The 15780-nt window shown below is 50.4% G+C and overlaps 1 protein-coding gene across 1 annotated transcript in view; it reads right to left on the bottom strand.

Moving 5' to 3' along the window:
• Nucleotides 1–15780, bottom strand: part of AGAP1 (ArfGAP with GTPase domain, ankyrin repeat and PH domain 1) — a 256941-nt gene that overhangs the window by 145055 nt on the left and 96106 nt on the right. Inside the window, exon 6 of the mRNA XM_014464050.1 lies at nt 10402–10506. Coding sequence (XP_014319536.1) covers nt 10402–10506 — 105 coding nt within the window. The remainder of the gene's footprint in view (nt 1–10401; nt 10507–15780) is intronic.

Raw genomic sequence — 15780 nt, 5'->3', positions numbered from 1 at the left:
GCTTGTGAATAACAAACACTGGCCTTGCCCATAGCCACAGCACAGAGGAGAGTGATGCCCTAAAATCACTACGAAAATATTGTAAAACTCTGACAGATCTCCTGGCTTTGTCCTTTCAGGTCAGGTATCTCAAAGGAGCCCGTTTCTCCTGCTCTCCAGTGGTGCGGCAGGAGGAAGCGTCTGAGTGAAGTGCCCTCTAGAGGAGAAACCACAGCGTTTCCCATGACAGCCAATGGAATTCCAGGGCTTCACTTTGGGAGGGGGCTCCGTAAAGACAGTGCTTGTAAACACACGTCAGTATGACGTGTGGCCACCACAGGAAGGAGGTGCCTGGCACACCCATGTCCCATGTGGCCGAAATCTGATTCTTCACTTAACAAGTGCTTTATTGGGCCTGGTGAGCAACGTGGTGAGAGATGGCTGGTGCAGTCTCATGAGGGTCAGTGGGCAGGCTTCACGGACCAAGAGCTCCGAACCCACAGCCAAGGCAAGTCCTCCAGCCTGTGGGCTTCTTACAACATGGGCTGAAGTTCAACAGTAGCCAGGGTGGGGGCTGGGGGGGGAGAGGTTATTATCATGTAAATCGAAACAGTAGAAAATTCCCACTGCATTGTGAATCTCTTTTGTTTCCTTTTTTTAAAAATATATTTTTATTGATTTCAGAGAGGAAGGCAGAGAGACAAAAGCATCAATGATGAGAGAGAATCATTGATCGGCTGCCTCCCGCACACCCCACACTGGGGATCAAGCCTGCAACCTGGGCATGTGTCCTGACCAGGAATCAAACCAGTGACCTCCTGGTTCATAGGCTGATACTCAACCACTGAGCCATGTCGGCCGGGCCTCTTTTGCTTCTTGACTGGACTGACCTAGTGTCTTGTCTTTCCCCTGCAAGAAAGATTGTCCTCACTGTAGGTTAAAGTGAATATAACCAGTTCTGGCCCGTGCATGTTGGAACTGAGGCTGCCCAAAACGAATGTGTGGGGTACGAACATGGCTTCCTGTCTTCTCAGCCGCCGGGCGCCTCTTCCAAAGGCAGGCGGGAGTGGAACTTCACCTCAATGAATGTCAAGGAGCCAATGTCACTCCTGGGCCAGGTGACTTTTAATAATCACAGATGGCTTGAAACAGGTGGATCTTGGAAATTCTGAGTTATACAGGAATTGTCACCATAGTGATACTAGGTCTGTCTGAAGCTCTTTAAAACTTGAGATTCCTGTCCGGCCGGCATGGCTCAGTAGTTGAGCATGGACCTATGAACCACGAAGTCATGGTTGATTCCTGGTCAGGGCACATGCCGGGATAGCCCAGCTTGATTCCCAGTAGGGGGCGTGCAGGAGGCAGCCAATCAATGATTCTCTCTCATCATTGATGTTTCTACATCTCTCTCCGTCTCCCTTCCTCTCTAAAATAATAATAAAAAAAAGTATTTAAAAAACAAACAAAACAAAAAAACCCTTGAGATTCCTCTGGGTGAATTTGCTGTAGTCTGCAACACTTAAAGACAGATTTTTAAGACAGAAGAAATACACATCTGCATACACATCTGTCCTCCAGAGCACTGATGATCACTAGAGGCCTGTTCTTCTGCCATGACAGAAAAATGCCCACTTCAGTTCTTGCCCATCACAACATTTAAATACTTCTTCTAGTCTTTAAACCTTCACTGGCCTTTTGAGAAGTCTTGTTTATCCCCCCTCCCCTCATGCTTTGCTTTTAAAGGTGTTATTCTGTTTCCCTAACACTATTGCCCACCAAGGAGGTTTGCAATAATATAATCAGGTTCATTTCAAATGCACAGCAGTCCGTTCACTCGGTAATAGAATGTTCTGGTCTCCTAAACTAAGCAAGTCTGCAGAAAACACAGTCAGCTTCCTCCTGGCCGGAGCTGGGCTTCAGAGTGACCTCGTCGGGGGTCCAAGCCCGGGCCTTTCGGAGCCACACCTGCGGGGGACGGACGTCACTTAGTCACTCTCGGTCCCCATTTCCACATGTTTAAAAATAAGGGCTCATAACAGACCTAGCCTCGTGGGGCTGCTGTGACGGTTAACTGAGATAATAGAGGGAGTGCTTGAAAGAAGGCCGAGTTCTTTCCACAAACGTTAGCTCTGACTACTCTTGCCGGATGGGAATCCCTGAGCAGCTGCCCTCGGACCTTACGTGGGCACTTCCTGAGCAGAAGGTGCCGTTCCCATTCTGGGAACAGATTCTGACATGATGAGCCATCAGGGATGGCCTGCAAAGCTGTTTTTCACTTCGTAGAATAGGGGGAAAATGGTCTTCTGCAAACACGTGACATTTTCCACTTTTTCTCCCCCTCTTCCCTCCCCCCGTTTTGTGGGGGAGGCATGTATATGGTAGTCAGACATTTTTATTGCAAAATGCCGTCTGGAAAAGATGCAAAACAAAATTGCTGAGATGCAAGGGAGGAAAACGAAGGGGGAAAACAAAAGGCGCCTTCCCTTTGCTTATTGAGTTCAAAGGCATAACAGCAGCACCCTGCAGCAAATGGGAAGCTACACTAATTTTAAAGCCATAAAGCGCTATCAAGTGCCCTGCGGGGCAGGACTACACTGCAGCTCCCGGCACCTAAATAAGACACGGTTCATTTACTTCGCAGCTTAGCCTAATGTAATCATCAGCGGATTTTAGCCTAGAGTTGTAACAGGCAAATAGCCGCTCGAGGAGGCGGCTCTCCCCGCCATCGAGGGGGCCGAGGCTAGATTGCTGTTGATTAGAAAATTTTTCAGTTTTGACAAGCACTTAATGAACATAAATCGCACCTTGATTGGTTTCCATTCGGGGCCACGGGCACACCTGAGAAGAGGGCCCCTCCACCTCCACCTCGCCCTTCCTTGCAAGGCCTTAGCAACAAGCGGGCAATCAGGTTACGAGCCAGAGAGGAAAATATTTATAAAATACAATTATGAGAATTCAATTTCCGAGCAGAAGTGGAAGGACACTCCCTCACGACCCCCCACGTCCAGTCTCTCCCACTGAGTTCTCGGGAGTGACTCACTGTCAGTGGGGAAAATGGATGGTTTTGATTTATTTACCTTTTGCAAGAATTTTCGGCCACAATTAGTAACACTCAGAAGGCCCAAAAATTGGAAAACAAAATGACACAGATTGAGTACAAAGGAAGAAATGCCATGCTGCTAGGGCAACGCCCCATCGACTCTACTAGATGCTTCAAGACTCAAATTCACAAGCTACACGGTGAACTCTGTGCACTTACAGACACATACGTATACACGGATACTTCGTTTTCTTTAAATCCAGAGACGTGAGAAGAGAGAACTTTTCAATGCAGTAAAAATGGGTTAGGTAAAATCTGAGCTACGCGGTTAATTTATAGGGATGTGAAGACTTTGTCTGGTCTCACCCTACTTCTATTCACTCTGTGTTATCAAGACAACACACAAGCATGTTGGCCCTTTTATCTGTAAATTCTAAATATTTCCCAAACCCCAAGGGCTATATAAAGTCAACAAGGAATTCCTTGGGCAGAAATAAGATTTTGATAGAGAACCTGACTTTTTGGTGTATGTGCAATAATAGGTATCAGCTTTTCAATAGGAATTTTTCTAACACAACTTGTAGATGGTCCCTGAAAATATTTACACCACCATAAGTATCGTTCCACGGGACTGAAGGCATTGGTATTTGGGAGAAGCAATTTATCATACTCTCTGAACCTAGTTGGATCAACGCCAAAATGATTTCCCTGGCCACCTGAAGCTCAGGCACGGACAGCGCCGCCCCACCCCGGCACTTGGCAAACAGGAACGGCCACGTGAGCAGGGTGTTTCCATTCCCATGGGCTCCGGACCACCATCCAGGTGATTCAACTCCATAATCCGGCACGTTCATGACCAGACCCTGCACATCTCCCAGCAGCTCGGTCAGGGCCCTGCTAAGGTGGATGTCTTTGAGCTCCAGCCATCCTCGACTGCTCTCCTGTGTCTTCGTTTTCACATGAAAACCCTGAGATCCAAGGAGATATTTGCACGCCCTCGCTCGCAGCAGCAGCATACACTACAGCCCGGAGGAGGAGGCAGCCACCTGTGCACCCAGAGATGAAGGGCTCAGTAAAATGTGGTCTGTCCATACCATGGGATATCCTTCAGCCTCAGAAAGGAAGGAAATCCTACCCAGCCGGTGGCTCCCTGGTTGAGCATCGGCCTATGAACCAGGAGGTCACGTGCCCAGGTTGCAGACTTGATCCCCCAGGGTGGGGCATGCAGGAGGCAGCAATCAATGATTCGCTCTCATCACTGATGCTTCTATCTCCCTCTCCCTTCCTCTCTGAAACCAATAAAAATATATTAAAAAAAAAAAAGTTCTGGAGAATGGCTGATCAATAGTGGGAATATACTTAACACTCCTGAAGTGTACACTTAGAAATGGTCCAGCCCTGGCTGGTTTGGCTCAGTGGATGGAGCATCGGCCCATGGACTGAATGGTCCTGGGTTCCATTCTGGTCAAGGGCACATACCTTGGTTGCAGGAGTTGCAGGCTTGATCCCGTGCAGGAGGCGACCAATCTATGTGTCTCTCTCACATCAATGTTTCTCTCTCTGTCTTTTCCACTCTCTCTCTAAAAAAATAAAAATTAAAAACAATTAAAAAAATGGTCTAGGTGGTCAATTGCAAAACTGTATGCTATATGTATTTTACCACAATTAAAAAAACACACACAAAAAAAACCCCACAACAACCATCTTAAGCTCCTTTTCCGCTTGGAGACCTTCTCTCCCTATAATGAGAATGACACGGTGGAGTAGGAGCATCAGAGGAAGGACCGCTGCCCGATGTAGTGAGCAGGCTTTGGAACAGTGACGGGCGGGGCACCGCTCTGGCAGAATTATATAGACGGCAAGTCTGCGAGTTCAGAGGCAGGGTTTGGGGCACCACCTTGGTAAGGGTGACTTCAGAGGTCTCCCAGGGAGGAGGGAAGGCGGGGACGGAGACTTCCGTGGAAGAAGGGAAGCCAGCCCAGCAGCTGCAGTGCTCGGAGCCACCTCCAGGCCACCAGGGTGGGGGAGGGGGCAGCGCCAGGATCGGAAACCACAACTGCAGGTGCCCAGACCACAGCCCCTGCACCTGCACACCCGGAGTCACCCGGGATCGAGGCAGCAGGGAGGCATTTAGGAGGGAATGCTGCTCTGGAGGCCACGCATGCTCTCCCCAGGCAATGGAAGCGAACCTACCCTTACGGAGGTCTAGCTGGGGAGGTGGTTGGTTTTCTCGGTCCCTATCTTACTGCAATTTTTAAACAACAGCCTGGACCATCCACGGTGAGGTTCTATGGTGCTGCAGGAGCCACGTGACTGGATCCCACGTGACCCACAAGTCCTGACCTGTGTGCCAACCACACACTGGGCAAAGAGTGGGGAGCAGGGCCAGTCCTCGCCCTCCATTAGCTATGCTGTCCAGGGCAGCACGGACAGGGACGGTGCCTGGGAGTCGGCAGGCCCTCTCCTGGAGGAAGGGCGTGAGGCCCACCTGGACAGCAGCTGCAAAGGCCAGAAGCCAGACCGGAAAGGAACACACAGAGGAAGCCCAGCTTCCAGCCCTGTGGCTTATAAAGGGAAACAAGATCAAATAATCCTTCATCACAGAATGACTAATGCGGACTGCAGGCCCGTGGCAGAGACAGGACACGTCTGACATCATTCCCAGGAAGAAAGGGGGGCCTGTCTTCTCAGGGTCGTCGGTCATTCTATGACTCAGAAGGCTCCTCGCCTGGAGATCGGCGCTGTGAACTTGTACATCTTATTGTCTAGGCCAGTGGTTGGCAAACTGTGGCTCGCAAGCCACAGTTTGCCGACCACTGGTCTAGGCTCAAACTAGTCTGACTTCTGCAAAGTTCTGGGGAAAACAACCCAGGGTTTCTCCGAGGGCAACTCAATGCCTACCACCTCAAGAAACTCAAGGTTCACCTAAGCAGGTGTGTGAGGCTGGCCGGAGCGCTCATCACAGGTTCTTGTGAATCCTGGATCCTCGAGTACAACGTCCTTGTTTTATGTGAGGAGTGTGTACTCTGAATGACGATGACCAGCGTGGGTACAAACAAGAGCTGTTCTCACAACACAGGTATCCCTTCCCTTTCTCCTTGAATTATTTTCAGAACACTGACTTAGGAAATTATTGTTTTTGTTAGTTTGCATCACTAATAAAGTAGATTTTCTGTTTGATATGAAACTTACTGAAATCAGCACTCTGATGACAATTTAGAGCTCGAGTTTGACTCTACTGATGAGAAAAAAACCCAGACATCAACAACATGCAGAATCTAAGGCTTCATGTAGCTGGAATGGAAATGAAGGTCTTGTAAGAAGGGAAGTCAGGGAGAAATGACAGGGTCTCAGCTGTTTCCAATTCGGGCAACACAAAGTGGAAAAGAACACGCCAGCCAGGTGTGCCAGCCAGGTGGGCCAGGCCAGGTGCGCCAGCCAGGTGGGCCAGCGACGTGGACTGTCCACCTGCCACACCTCCTCATGAAGAAGCTCAGGAGAGCTCTCCTGACAAGGGCACTGGAAAGACCTTGGCTCGACTGGGCCACGACCTGATTCTTACAGGTGCACTTAGGCATCCCCCGGCACACACCTTTGTCAGCAGGAATGCAAGCTGTGCCCTCACGGCTGCTCCCGTGACAAGCAAGATGAATGGGCGGCGATGCTGAGCTGTGGAGCCCCGAGGTCCGAGCTCTTTCTCATTATCCCTCCACTTTTCTATCAAGGTGCTCCCTGGGGCTCGCATTTAAGTCCACAGAACAGGCTGCCCCTCGCCGGCCCGACTGGGATCCAGCCAAGTGTCACAAAACCACGGGACAGTCATACGTATCCCCCAGGGAAGCCGGGCACCCGGTGCTGTTTCAAGGTCTGCGGTGGACAAACTTCCCAGAGAAACAAAAACAGACACCACGGAGGCGCTTCGGAGGTCTTGCTTTTCACTACTTTAGTCGGATTTAAACGTTTCAGGTTGTCTTTGCAAAATCTCAGGTGGAGGTGAAGGAGCAGGTGAGCTGGTGGGTGCTAATGGGAGGGTGACCACTTTGTCCCAGGGTGCCTGGGATTCAGCACCAAAGTCCTGTGGCCTGGGCAGCCGCGGGGCACGCTGCTGGGAGCACTTCATTATTTTGGGTGAGCTTTCCACCTGCCATCTCACTGGGGGTAGGCTTTATTTCACCTCACATCAGCATTTTGAGAGAGAAAGACGAACCTCGTGAACTGGGTTTTTCTGGTAAGTCTTCGTCTGTCCACGTGACTGGCGCCCCCCAACAGCTCTAACTTTGAAACAGGCTTAGAAGCCCAACTGACTCCTTTAGCCTCGCTGCTAAGAGTTTTGGGTAAAAATTTCAGACTCGCCCACTCTTTAGTACTACGAAGCGACCTTTTATAAGACAGCACCGTCCAACTTCCCACCCAGGAAAGGATCCTTGCCCAGATCTCCAGACACTGTGCAGCCGGTGCTCAATGTCCCTGACAGGCACCACCTCCAAGGAGGGGCCTCGTCGTGTGCAGAGGGGTGGACATGTGACCTGAACTTCCTGGGCTCCAACTTCTGACAAGGGGGCAGCCCAGGTGCACCCCAGACAGCTGGTGAACACATTCGGTGAGAGACACAACGCTGCAGACGTGTAGGCTCTCTGAGGACATCCCCCACTCAGCACCGCTGAAATGCTCGGCGACCCTGCCCCACCGTGCCCTGTGGCTAACGTGGGCACCCACTGTGGAACCACTTGATCTTTAAGACAGCCGGGGTTGAAAGCCACCGGCAGAGCTGCCTCCTGTGCCGTGTCTCCTCCTCTCTGCCCACAATGCAGGAGGTGAAAGCAGAATCGATGAAGGCTGACAATAAAGGTTACACCACCTCCCCACCTCCCACCTCTGAGTGATTCCAATCATTCGTGGATTCAGCCGCTCCCTTAGGCAGCTCTGTACCTGCGTCCATAACTTCAGGCCCAGGACCCTGGCGTTGACTGGATTGCACTTTGCAATGACGTGGGCTCCTGCTTGCCATGTGATTATGTAACGAAGCCCCACGGTGCTCCTTTTCCACATTCCAATAATATCCGTGCGCACGTACAGAAAGAAGGATGGGCCTGGCAAACGCTGGGGCATCCAAGACAAAGCCTGTGCGGAGGGCTTCTGAGGGACTGATGGTGATTACATAAGCTAGAGGCTGGACTGAAAAGTAAGGCGCTAGCCCTCCCACGGGCATGTTCTGTACACACAGCTGTTGCCACTTTTGTCCTTGGCAGGAAGCGGCCAAGGTCCCTGCGGCCAGGCCTGGGCTTAGCGGGTGACAGTGAGGGGCCTTGAAATGGCATCATCACTCAGATCTCATCTTTTATTGCCCAGTGAGTCCAGCAAGAAGAATGTTTTGGTTGCACTTCTCTCTCTAAATGGCACAGAGCAACCTGGTCAACAATTAGACCTTTGCTCTCTCACGGGGTCTTGGGAAGAACTCAGCCAGGAGAGGGCAGCCCCCCGCACCCCTGCCGGTGCAGCAGCGCTGGGGAGAGAACCCCTAGAAGACCTGTGCTGCTGTGGGGTTCTGATGGGCAGGGGCTGGAGACCTGGACGGGCAGCACCGGTCTGAGGCAGGCCACCTGGAGAAGCAACCTGACTCTCATCCCCAAATAAACCAAGCACCAAGGAATTTCCTCAGTCCCCTCGAGAACGTGTACCTGGGAGGTTCCCACCACCATCAGAAACATGTCAGGGATGCTGACGGAACTCCTGGTTTCCAGCGCGGCTCTGAAAGGTGAAGCCACTGCTGCAAGACAAGGGGGGCAGTGCACCCAGCAAGGACGCCACTTGTTACCTGTCACGTTGGGAAATATGTAATTTATTTTTAAGGTAAATGTTCACGAGGGTGCGGTGGGAAAGTCCCCTCTGACATATCGCCAGAGGAGATAAAACCAATATTCTTCCCAGGAATTCGGCAACATACACCCAAAGCAGAAGACGCAATTCAGGAGGCCAGCTGCTAGGGACATGTCAGAGGGAAATGGACACAGCCCGGAGGTGGACAGAAGACTTTGATTAGCTACTTGGTAAAGATAACTCAAAGTGCATTTATTTGCCAAATGTCCCTTTTGGAGATAGTGTTAAACCAACCAGGATATACCTGCACGACGGACATTCTATAACCACTAAGAATCGGGGTACACAGCCCATTTCCTTGCCGACATGCGAAGGCACGTATGATTCATCATTGCCTACGAGTGGGGGCCAGTCAGCTTACACAGGTGCCCGTATGCTCGTGGAGGGAGAAGCACGCCCCCAAAATGCTAGTGGTCATGTTCTCCAGGTAGTATTTTGGGGTGATTTTCATTTACTTCAATCTGTTTATTTCCAACTTCTTATCAATAACTGCGCAATTTTAAAAGTATTTAAGTTTTTAAATTAAAAGCTTAACACAGTGATGCAATCAATTAACCAGCTAACACTATATATTAGAATCTATACATTTATCTGAATCTTGCACATGCAAGATTCAAGGAATGTGCTGCTATGGGACTAACACCCCATCTTCTGCCTTTATCAGGGTCCCCAAAGAAACTCACTGTGGGTAGAATGTCTGCATTTCCCCCCAATAATAAGATTACTTCTGTTTTTCATCTCATATAAATCACCAATGTAACAGATTTTATTAACACAGACAGAAAAGCTTCTCTTGCCTTAGGAACTGGTATGTGTTCTTATTTTTTTATTTTTTGGTTGATCCTCACCCGAGGATATTTTTCCATTGAGTTTTTAGAGAGAGTAAAAGGGAGGGGGAGAGACAGAGAGAGAGAGAGAAACATGGACATGAGAGAGAAACATGGATTGGTTGCCTCCCGCATGCGCCCCAAGGGTGTGGGGATCAATCCTGCAACCGAGGTACGTGCCCTTGACCAGAATTGAACCCGGGACCCTTTGGTCCACAGGGTGATACTCCAACCACTGAGCCAAACCGGCTAGGGCATGTATTCTTATTTGACAATAAAAACTGAGTCACGGATTGCGTTTAACTTATTTTGACCTCAGCTGCTCAGAGCGAACCCTAGGTTCCCATGCACGTGTGCCCCTTATTCTCGGTTCTCAGAGAGACAGTCTCTTCCCCCTTCCTCTCTGACTACCTGCGCCTGTCTTTGTACTCTCATCTGTGCCTTCTGCTGAAATTCTCCGTAGAATTAATTAGAGAGCCACAGGTGGACCGTTAGGGAGGGGAAGAGAGAGATGCGTGATCGGACTTCGTGAGGGACATTATTCATCTTATGGTGGAACAGGACCAGAGCCGACTTCAATTCAGAGACGGGGCTTGACTGCCGTGAGCACCCCCCACCCCCACGCACAGTGTCCACGCTGAGGTGGCGCCTGCCAGCGCTCTGAGGGGCGATACTCACGTGCAGACTGGGGTGATAGGTGAGCACGCCGTTGTCGCACAGGGTGACGTACTTCTTCTTCCACTCTTTGTTCAACGATTTGCCGCTTCGCTTCAGCAACATGCCCTGGGAGGAACAGGGAGCCAAGGATAAATTAATAAGGTCTTGTGTGGACTCTAAGAAATTTTAAACTTTCATTTTAACTGCCATCTTAAAAGGAAAGTACACTTATTTTTAGCTCAGTGATTTGGTTTTCTCCTCTTTTATATACAACGTATATATTCGGCCAGATTCCTTTGGTGTGGATGTGCCTGTCGAACTTGACATGGTGATACTGATGCTAACAGACATAACACAAACCGCTGTGATGCGCAACAGTGTACCTTTCTTATTCTAAGCTGACAGGAACGCCCACAGGAATGTCTTACAAAAGGACACCTAAACTCCCCTTTCTACAAATAAGACATTAACTGTATTCTTACCTTACGATCTTGGCAAATGAGAACATTTTATTTTGAATTTATTAAAAATGAAATTCCATTTGCAAACATAGCGACAGCATTTAACAGATGAATCGTGTGTAATTTACTTGAACCCATTTCTAATGAAATCATATTAGGGGCCCATGAAAAGCATTCAAACTTGGATACTCTCACACTGAAACTCCAATTTTCCTTCGATGGCAATGAGAATGGATTCTTGTTTTAACTGCCAATTCCCAGCAAAGCTGTGCCCTTCCCTGGGTTAGGAAGCCCAATGGCCAGCACCGACCTCTGCCGGGCCCACGACCTTGGCTTCCCACGTTCTTTCCCTTTGGGGCTTCACGGCTGCCTCGCTCGGGCAATGTCAGCTTCAGCTTTCATCTCTGGAGTCTCCTGCCTCCTGCCCACTTACAGTAAGGAGAACGGAAGGCCCCCGTCCTCGCTCTTCCTCTCGCTGCCCACGTATGAACTCACAGGATCATAATTCTGACTGAGAAAGCACTGATGCTCGTTAACTCACCGGATGGAGGCTGAAGGGACGCTGTGGGTTAAGAAACAGGGTTCGACACCCTGAAGAAGCAGAGGTGCCCTTGAGTGCCCTTGGGAGCTGTATTGTCTCCTAATCCTGCTACTCCCCCAGGAACCACAATACGGGGGGCGGGATCAAGCAAGCATCTTTATGTGATAATTAAGTTCAAGTTCCAATTAGTTACCAGCACTGTGACAATACTTTTTTTTTATGCCAAATGTCACAAATAGAATGGATTGTGAGCTGGTTTGGGACTCTGATCACCATTTAAATATTGTTTCTGGGGGGAAATATCAAAAAGCTGGAAGCAACTAACAGTGAACCTTGGTTCTTCACTTTTTTGCAAGTTCTTATTTTTAAAAAACAAACATGTAGCAAAACATGGCATCCCTTGATTTCTGAGAATCTAAACGACACGTGGCCCCGAGACCAACGAGCGAACAGGCCCCAGGAAGTGCGGCTGCAAACCAAGGGGTGCAACTGCACTGCATGAACCAGGAAGAGCCCCTGGGACGGGGCGGTCACACGAGGGACATGGTAATAAACATGCAGTCGCTCCAAATCATTACACTGCCCTCCCAGGGGGACTGGACGATCTCTAAACTCAGCATCGCGAAGCCTGCCCCAGTTCTGCCATGGGCTCCATCCTTCCCGGCCCAGTGCAGAGCGAATTCCACCACCACCAGGGCCTGGGTCACTGCAGTGTCACTGGTGGCTGAGAGCTGCTGGGGCTTCAGAAAGCCCTGCCACTCCCGCTCCAGGAAACGCAGGCCTCACCCCAGGGCTCCATGTGGAGGCCCGCTGTGGGCGCTGCCCGGAGCCAACCCCACACCCACAGGCCTCCTCTCCCCAGTGAGGGCTAGAAGGACATACTGCTTAAGGGATCAAGAGAACATTCCAGCCGGGAGATGATGTGAGCAGGTGACGTCAGAGGGGAACTAAAGCAGGCTGCCTTGTTGTGGTGCCAGGAAAGCATAATCTCTTGGTGAAAGACAGTCCAAATCTTGACAATCTTAATTCTATGGTTCCCGGTGGAGGGTCATCTCGATTACGTGTACTATTCAAATGCTGCGAAAGTCAGCGGGGCCCGAAGGACAGCCTGGCACCCAAGAGCCATATTTCCGCTCTCCACCCTCGGCCAAGCCGGTTTATACCCAACCTCTTCCCTGAACCCCCAAAAGACTGTAGAAACTGAGGGTTGGCCGCCCTGTCCCTAACATCACAGCTGCTCTGAGCCCAGGTGCCAGCTGCCCATGGCGCGGAGCTGGGCCAGGTCAGAGGCACGCTTCCTTGGATGCCTGAACGCTAACACCGCTGACGTGTTTCTACACGTCACGTTCATCCCTCACTTGCTCCCCATATGCAGCAGGTCAGGGTAGCAGAGTTACTGTGGTTCCTCGGTACAGACAAGACTGAGCCACACAGGTAAAGTCACTGTTAGCTGACGGGCAGCGCCAGGCCCAACCACCCTGCCCTCTCCATCCACTGCACTGTGCTACTCTCCTCGGAACACAGCATCCCCCAAGGTGCCCAGGGCAGAGAGTGAACCATGGCCTGCCCTGGGACAAACATTTACCGATGCGACCAGGACAGGGCCTCGCTGCGTCAGACTGAGGCCCCATGCTTCTGTCCTCCTGGACTTACACAGTTTCTCTCTTAAGTACCAAGAAAATGGAAAACCCTAAAACAGCTCATGTTAAACTCTGAAAGGCTATGAAGCTGCCATCCCACCAGCCAGAAGATGACAGAAGCCAGGAGGCTCTTTGCCGGAGACACTGCGGGCAGTTCCCTTCGGCCTGTGGAAATGGCCCTTATGATTCTAAGTCTCTTTGATCTCGTGTGACCCAGGGCAAAACTGCACGGCAGAATGTCACAACGCATCCGTAGTCTATCCCTCAGATGCCACTTCAGAACATGTAAAACCGATCTCCTGCTTAAGACTGTCCCTGACCAGCCATCACAGTGCAGACATTAATTATAGTTAATGCTTTATTTGACTCTCATGTGACTTACACATCTGTTTGTAAACTTTTAAAATTTCAAAACAATATTGGATTCATTGTGAGCTAGGAGATGCTCTAAGAGCCTTAAAGTATGAACCTGCTGCAAGCTTATAGCGGACCTGATGGTCATGGCTAGGATTACCCCCATTTTACAGATGAGGCCACTGAGGCACAGAGAGCTTATGTAACTAGCCCCAGCATGCACAGCCAGCCTGGCGGCTGGTCTCAAGATGGCTCCCAATGCACCATGAGTTGTGGTATTCGTGGCCCTGGGCAAATCATCCCACCCTGACTTGGAAACGCCCAGACTCACATTAAGCAACAGAACCAGAGGGAGTGATGCTACCTACACCAGGCTGGAACCCACAGAAACCCTGGCAGCTTCCCTCTGGGGAGCTCTGTTGGATAAGCCTTGCTGTGCTCTGTCCATAGTCCTGAACCACCAAATTAAGAGAAATAATAAAATAAGTTTTCTCAAATCAGTAAGTTTTGGGGTAGATCCTTAGGCAACAATAGATAAGAAAAACAGAGCTAGCATCCTGTATTGCTGTAATAAAAATAAAAACCACAGGCTTGGCACCAGCGCTGGCTGAGGCTGGTGAGGACGTAGCTGCAGTGGAGGCTGAGGGGGCGTGAGGAAAGTGCTACCCAAGGTTAGAGACGGAGACGGAGCCGAGTTGTGCTCTGGCTAGCAGAACGGTCCCAGGCCTGCTGCCCACGGGGATGCCCAGCAGCCTGGCTGCTGGCTCCAATAACCCCAAGGAGAGTTTCCAAGCAGGACCAGAAAAAAATGTTTCCAATTTAAAAGTCATGCTGGGCTGAACCATGAGAAAATCATCTCTGGCCCCCAGCTTCTCCTGCCAGTAGAACTGGCCTGAGGATGAAGATCAAATCCAGGGGGTGTCAGTAGACGTGATCTCAGAATACAGACCCCGCCAAAGGTCTGGCAGCCGGACACGCTGCCCCATGAGAACGCAGCAGGACTGAGGGCAGGAACGCATGGACCCTTCCAATAGAGATTTGTATATTAGAGATAAGGAGCTGTGGACTGGCTTGTCTAATGAAATGGACGGTCATTGGATACAAAGGACACCCACAAGATATTTAAAGGAATTATATGCCACATATGACTAAATGGTACAACGTTCAAAATGAATCTTTTCACTTTGGGCACTCGACGTACATGGAGCAGGAAGCAGGCTAAGAAAGCCACACAGATGTGACAACAGGCCACAACTTATGGAAAAGGAAGGCCGGCCTAGACAGCAGAGCCCAGGGCGAAGGAGGATGCCCCCGTCCCAAGCAGAACACACTCCCTGTGACCAGAGCAGGGTGGGGTAGAACATGTGCCCGTTGGGCTCAGAAGTGCTGTGGGCTACAGGTCACCTGTCTGTGTCGGCACTGTGGCACTGTGCGCACGCGCGCAAGGTAACTTGGCTCTCAAGCTCCCTGGTCTTTAGATGAAAGCATCAGAGCTGAGCAGTCTCATCCACACATGCACCTGATGTAGACAGTGACCCTGAGCTTCCAGTCTGAGCCGGATGCTGGGATGAGACTGTGAATCTGGAGACGGGGTGAGGGTATTCTGCATGTGCGAGGTCAGACGGAAGTAGCCAGTCTCCAAAGATGACCCTCAAAAGCCCAGCTCCTGGGTGTGGTCCTGGGCCCTATGTCCATTTAACCAATATGATGTGGTGAAATTACGCTGTGACCACTCTGGCCAAGGCCTTCAGAGGCCTGGCCGCTCCTGTTTCCATGCCTTGGGAGCCCAGCAGACTTGTGAGAGATCAGAGGAGGGTTCTGCTGCAGAGACTGGCATGAGAGAGACCCTGAGGTACACGGAGGGGCACTGAGCTCTCATGTCAGGAGCACAGAACTGCCGCTGACCGGCCGGCATCAAACACGTGAGCGAGGAAGTGACCCTGGACGCCCTGCCCTGGAAGGCACCTTGGGGAGCAGATATGTGCTGGCCCACACTCCCGGCCACAGACTCCTAAGAGATAACGAGATGGCGATGGTTATAAACCACCACGTTCGGGCTTGTTACCAGCGACAGTAAACATGGCGGCGGGAGAGCAGGCGGTTGCACCTCCAGACCAACTTTCAAGGTTTAGCATCTTTCACTTGTTTGCACAGTAAGAGATTTAAGGGCTTTGTGACATCTCAACTATTCCTCTGATCTTACTTGGAAATGGCAAATGCGGATCTAATTGCTACCACCTAATTTACCCTCACATTGGAAAGTCTGTAACTTTAATGATCTACAACCAAAATATCAGATTCCAGGCAGGCACTTCTGGCTTTTAATTTTTTTTTTTTTTTGGCTCAAGGAACCCTTTCTATGGCAGAGCAAAGAGCAGAATTGTCTTCTGGCTGCAATCTCCTT

The sequence above is a fragment of the Myotis lucifugus genome, unplaced genomic scaffold (genome assembly GCF_000147115.1).
Source record: "Myotis lucifugus unplaced genomic scaffold, Myoluc2.0 scaffold_3, whole genome shotgun sequence".
Classification (NCBI taxonomy): Eukaryota; Metazoa; Chordata; class Mammalia; order Chiroptera; family Vespertilionidae; genus Myotis; species Myotis lucifugus.
This window is presented reverse-complemented; position numbering and strand designations above follow the sequence as displayed.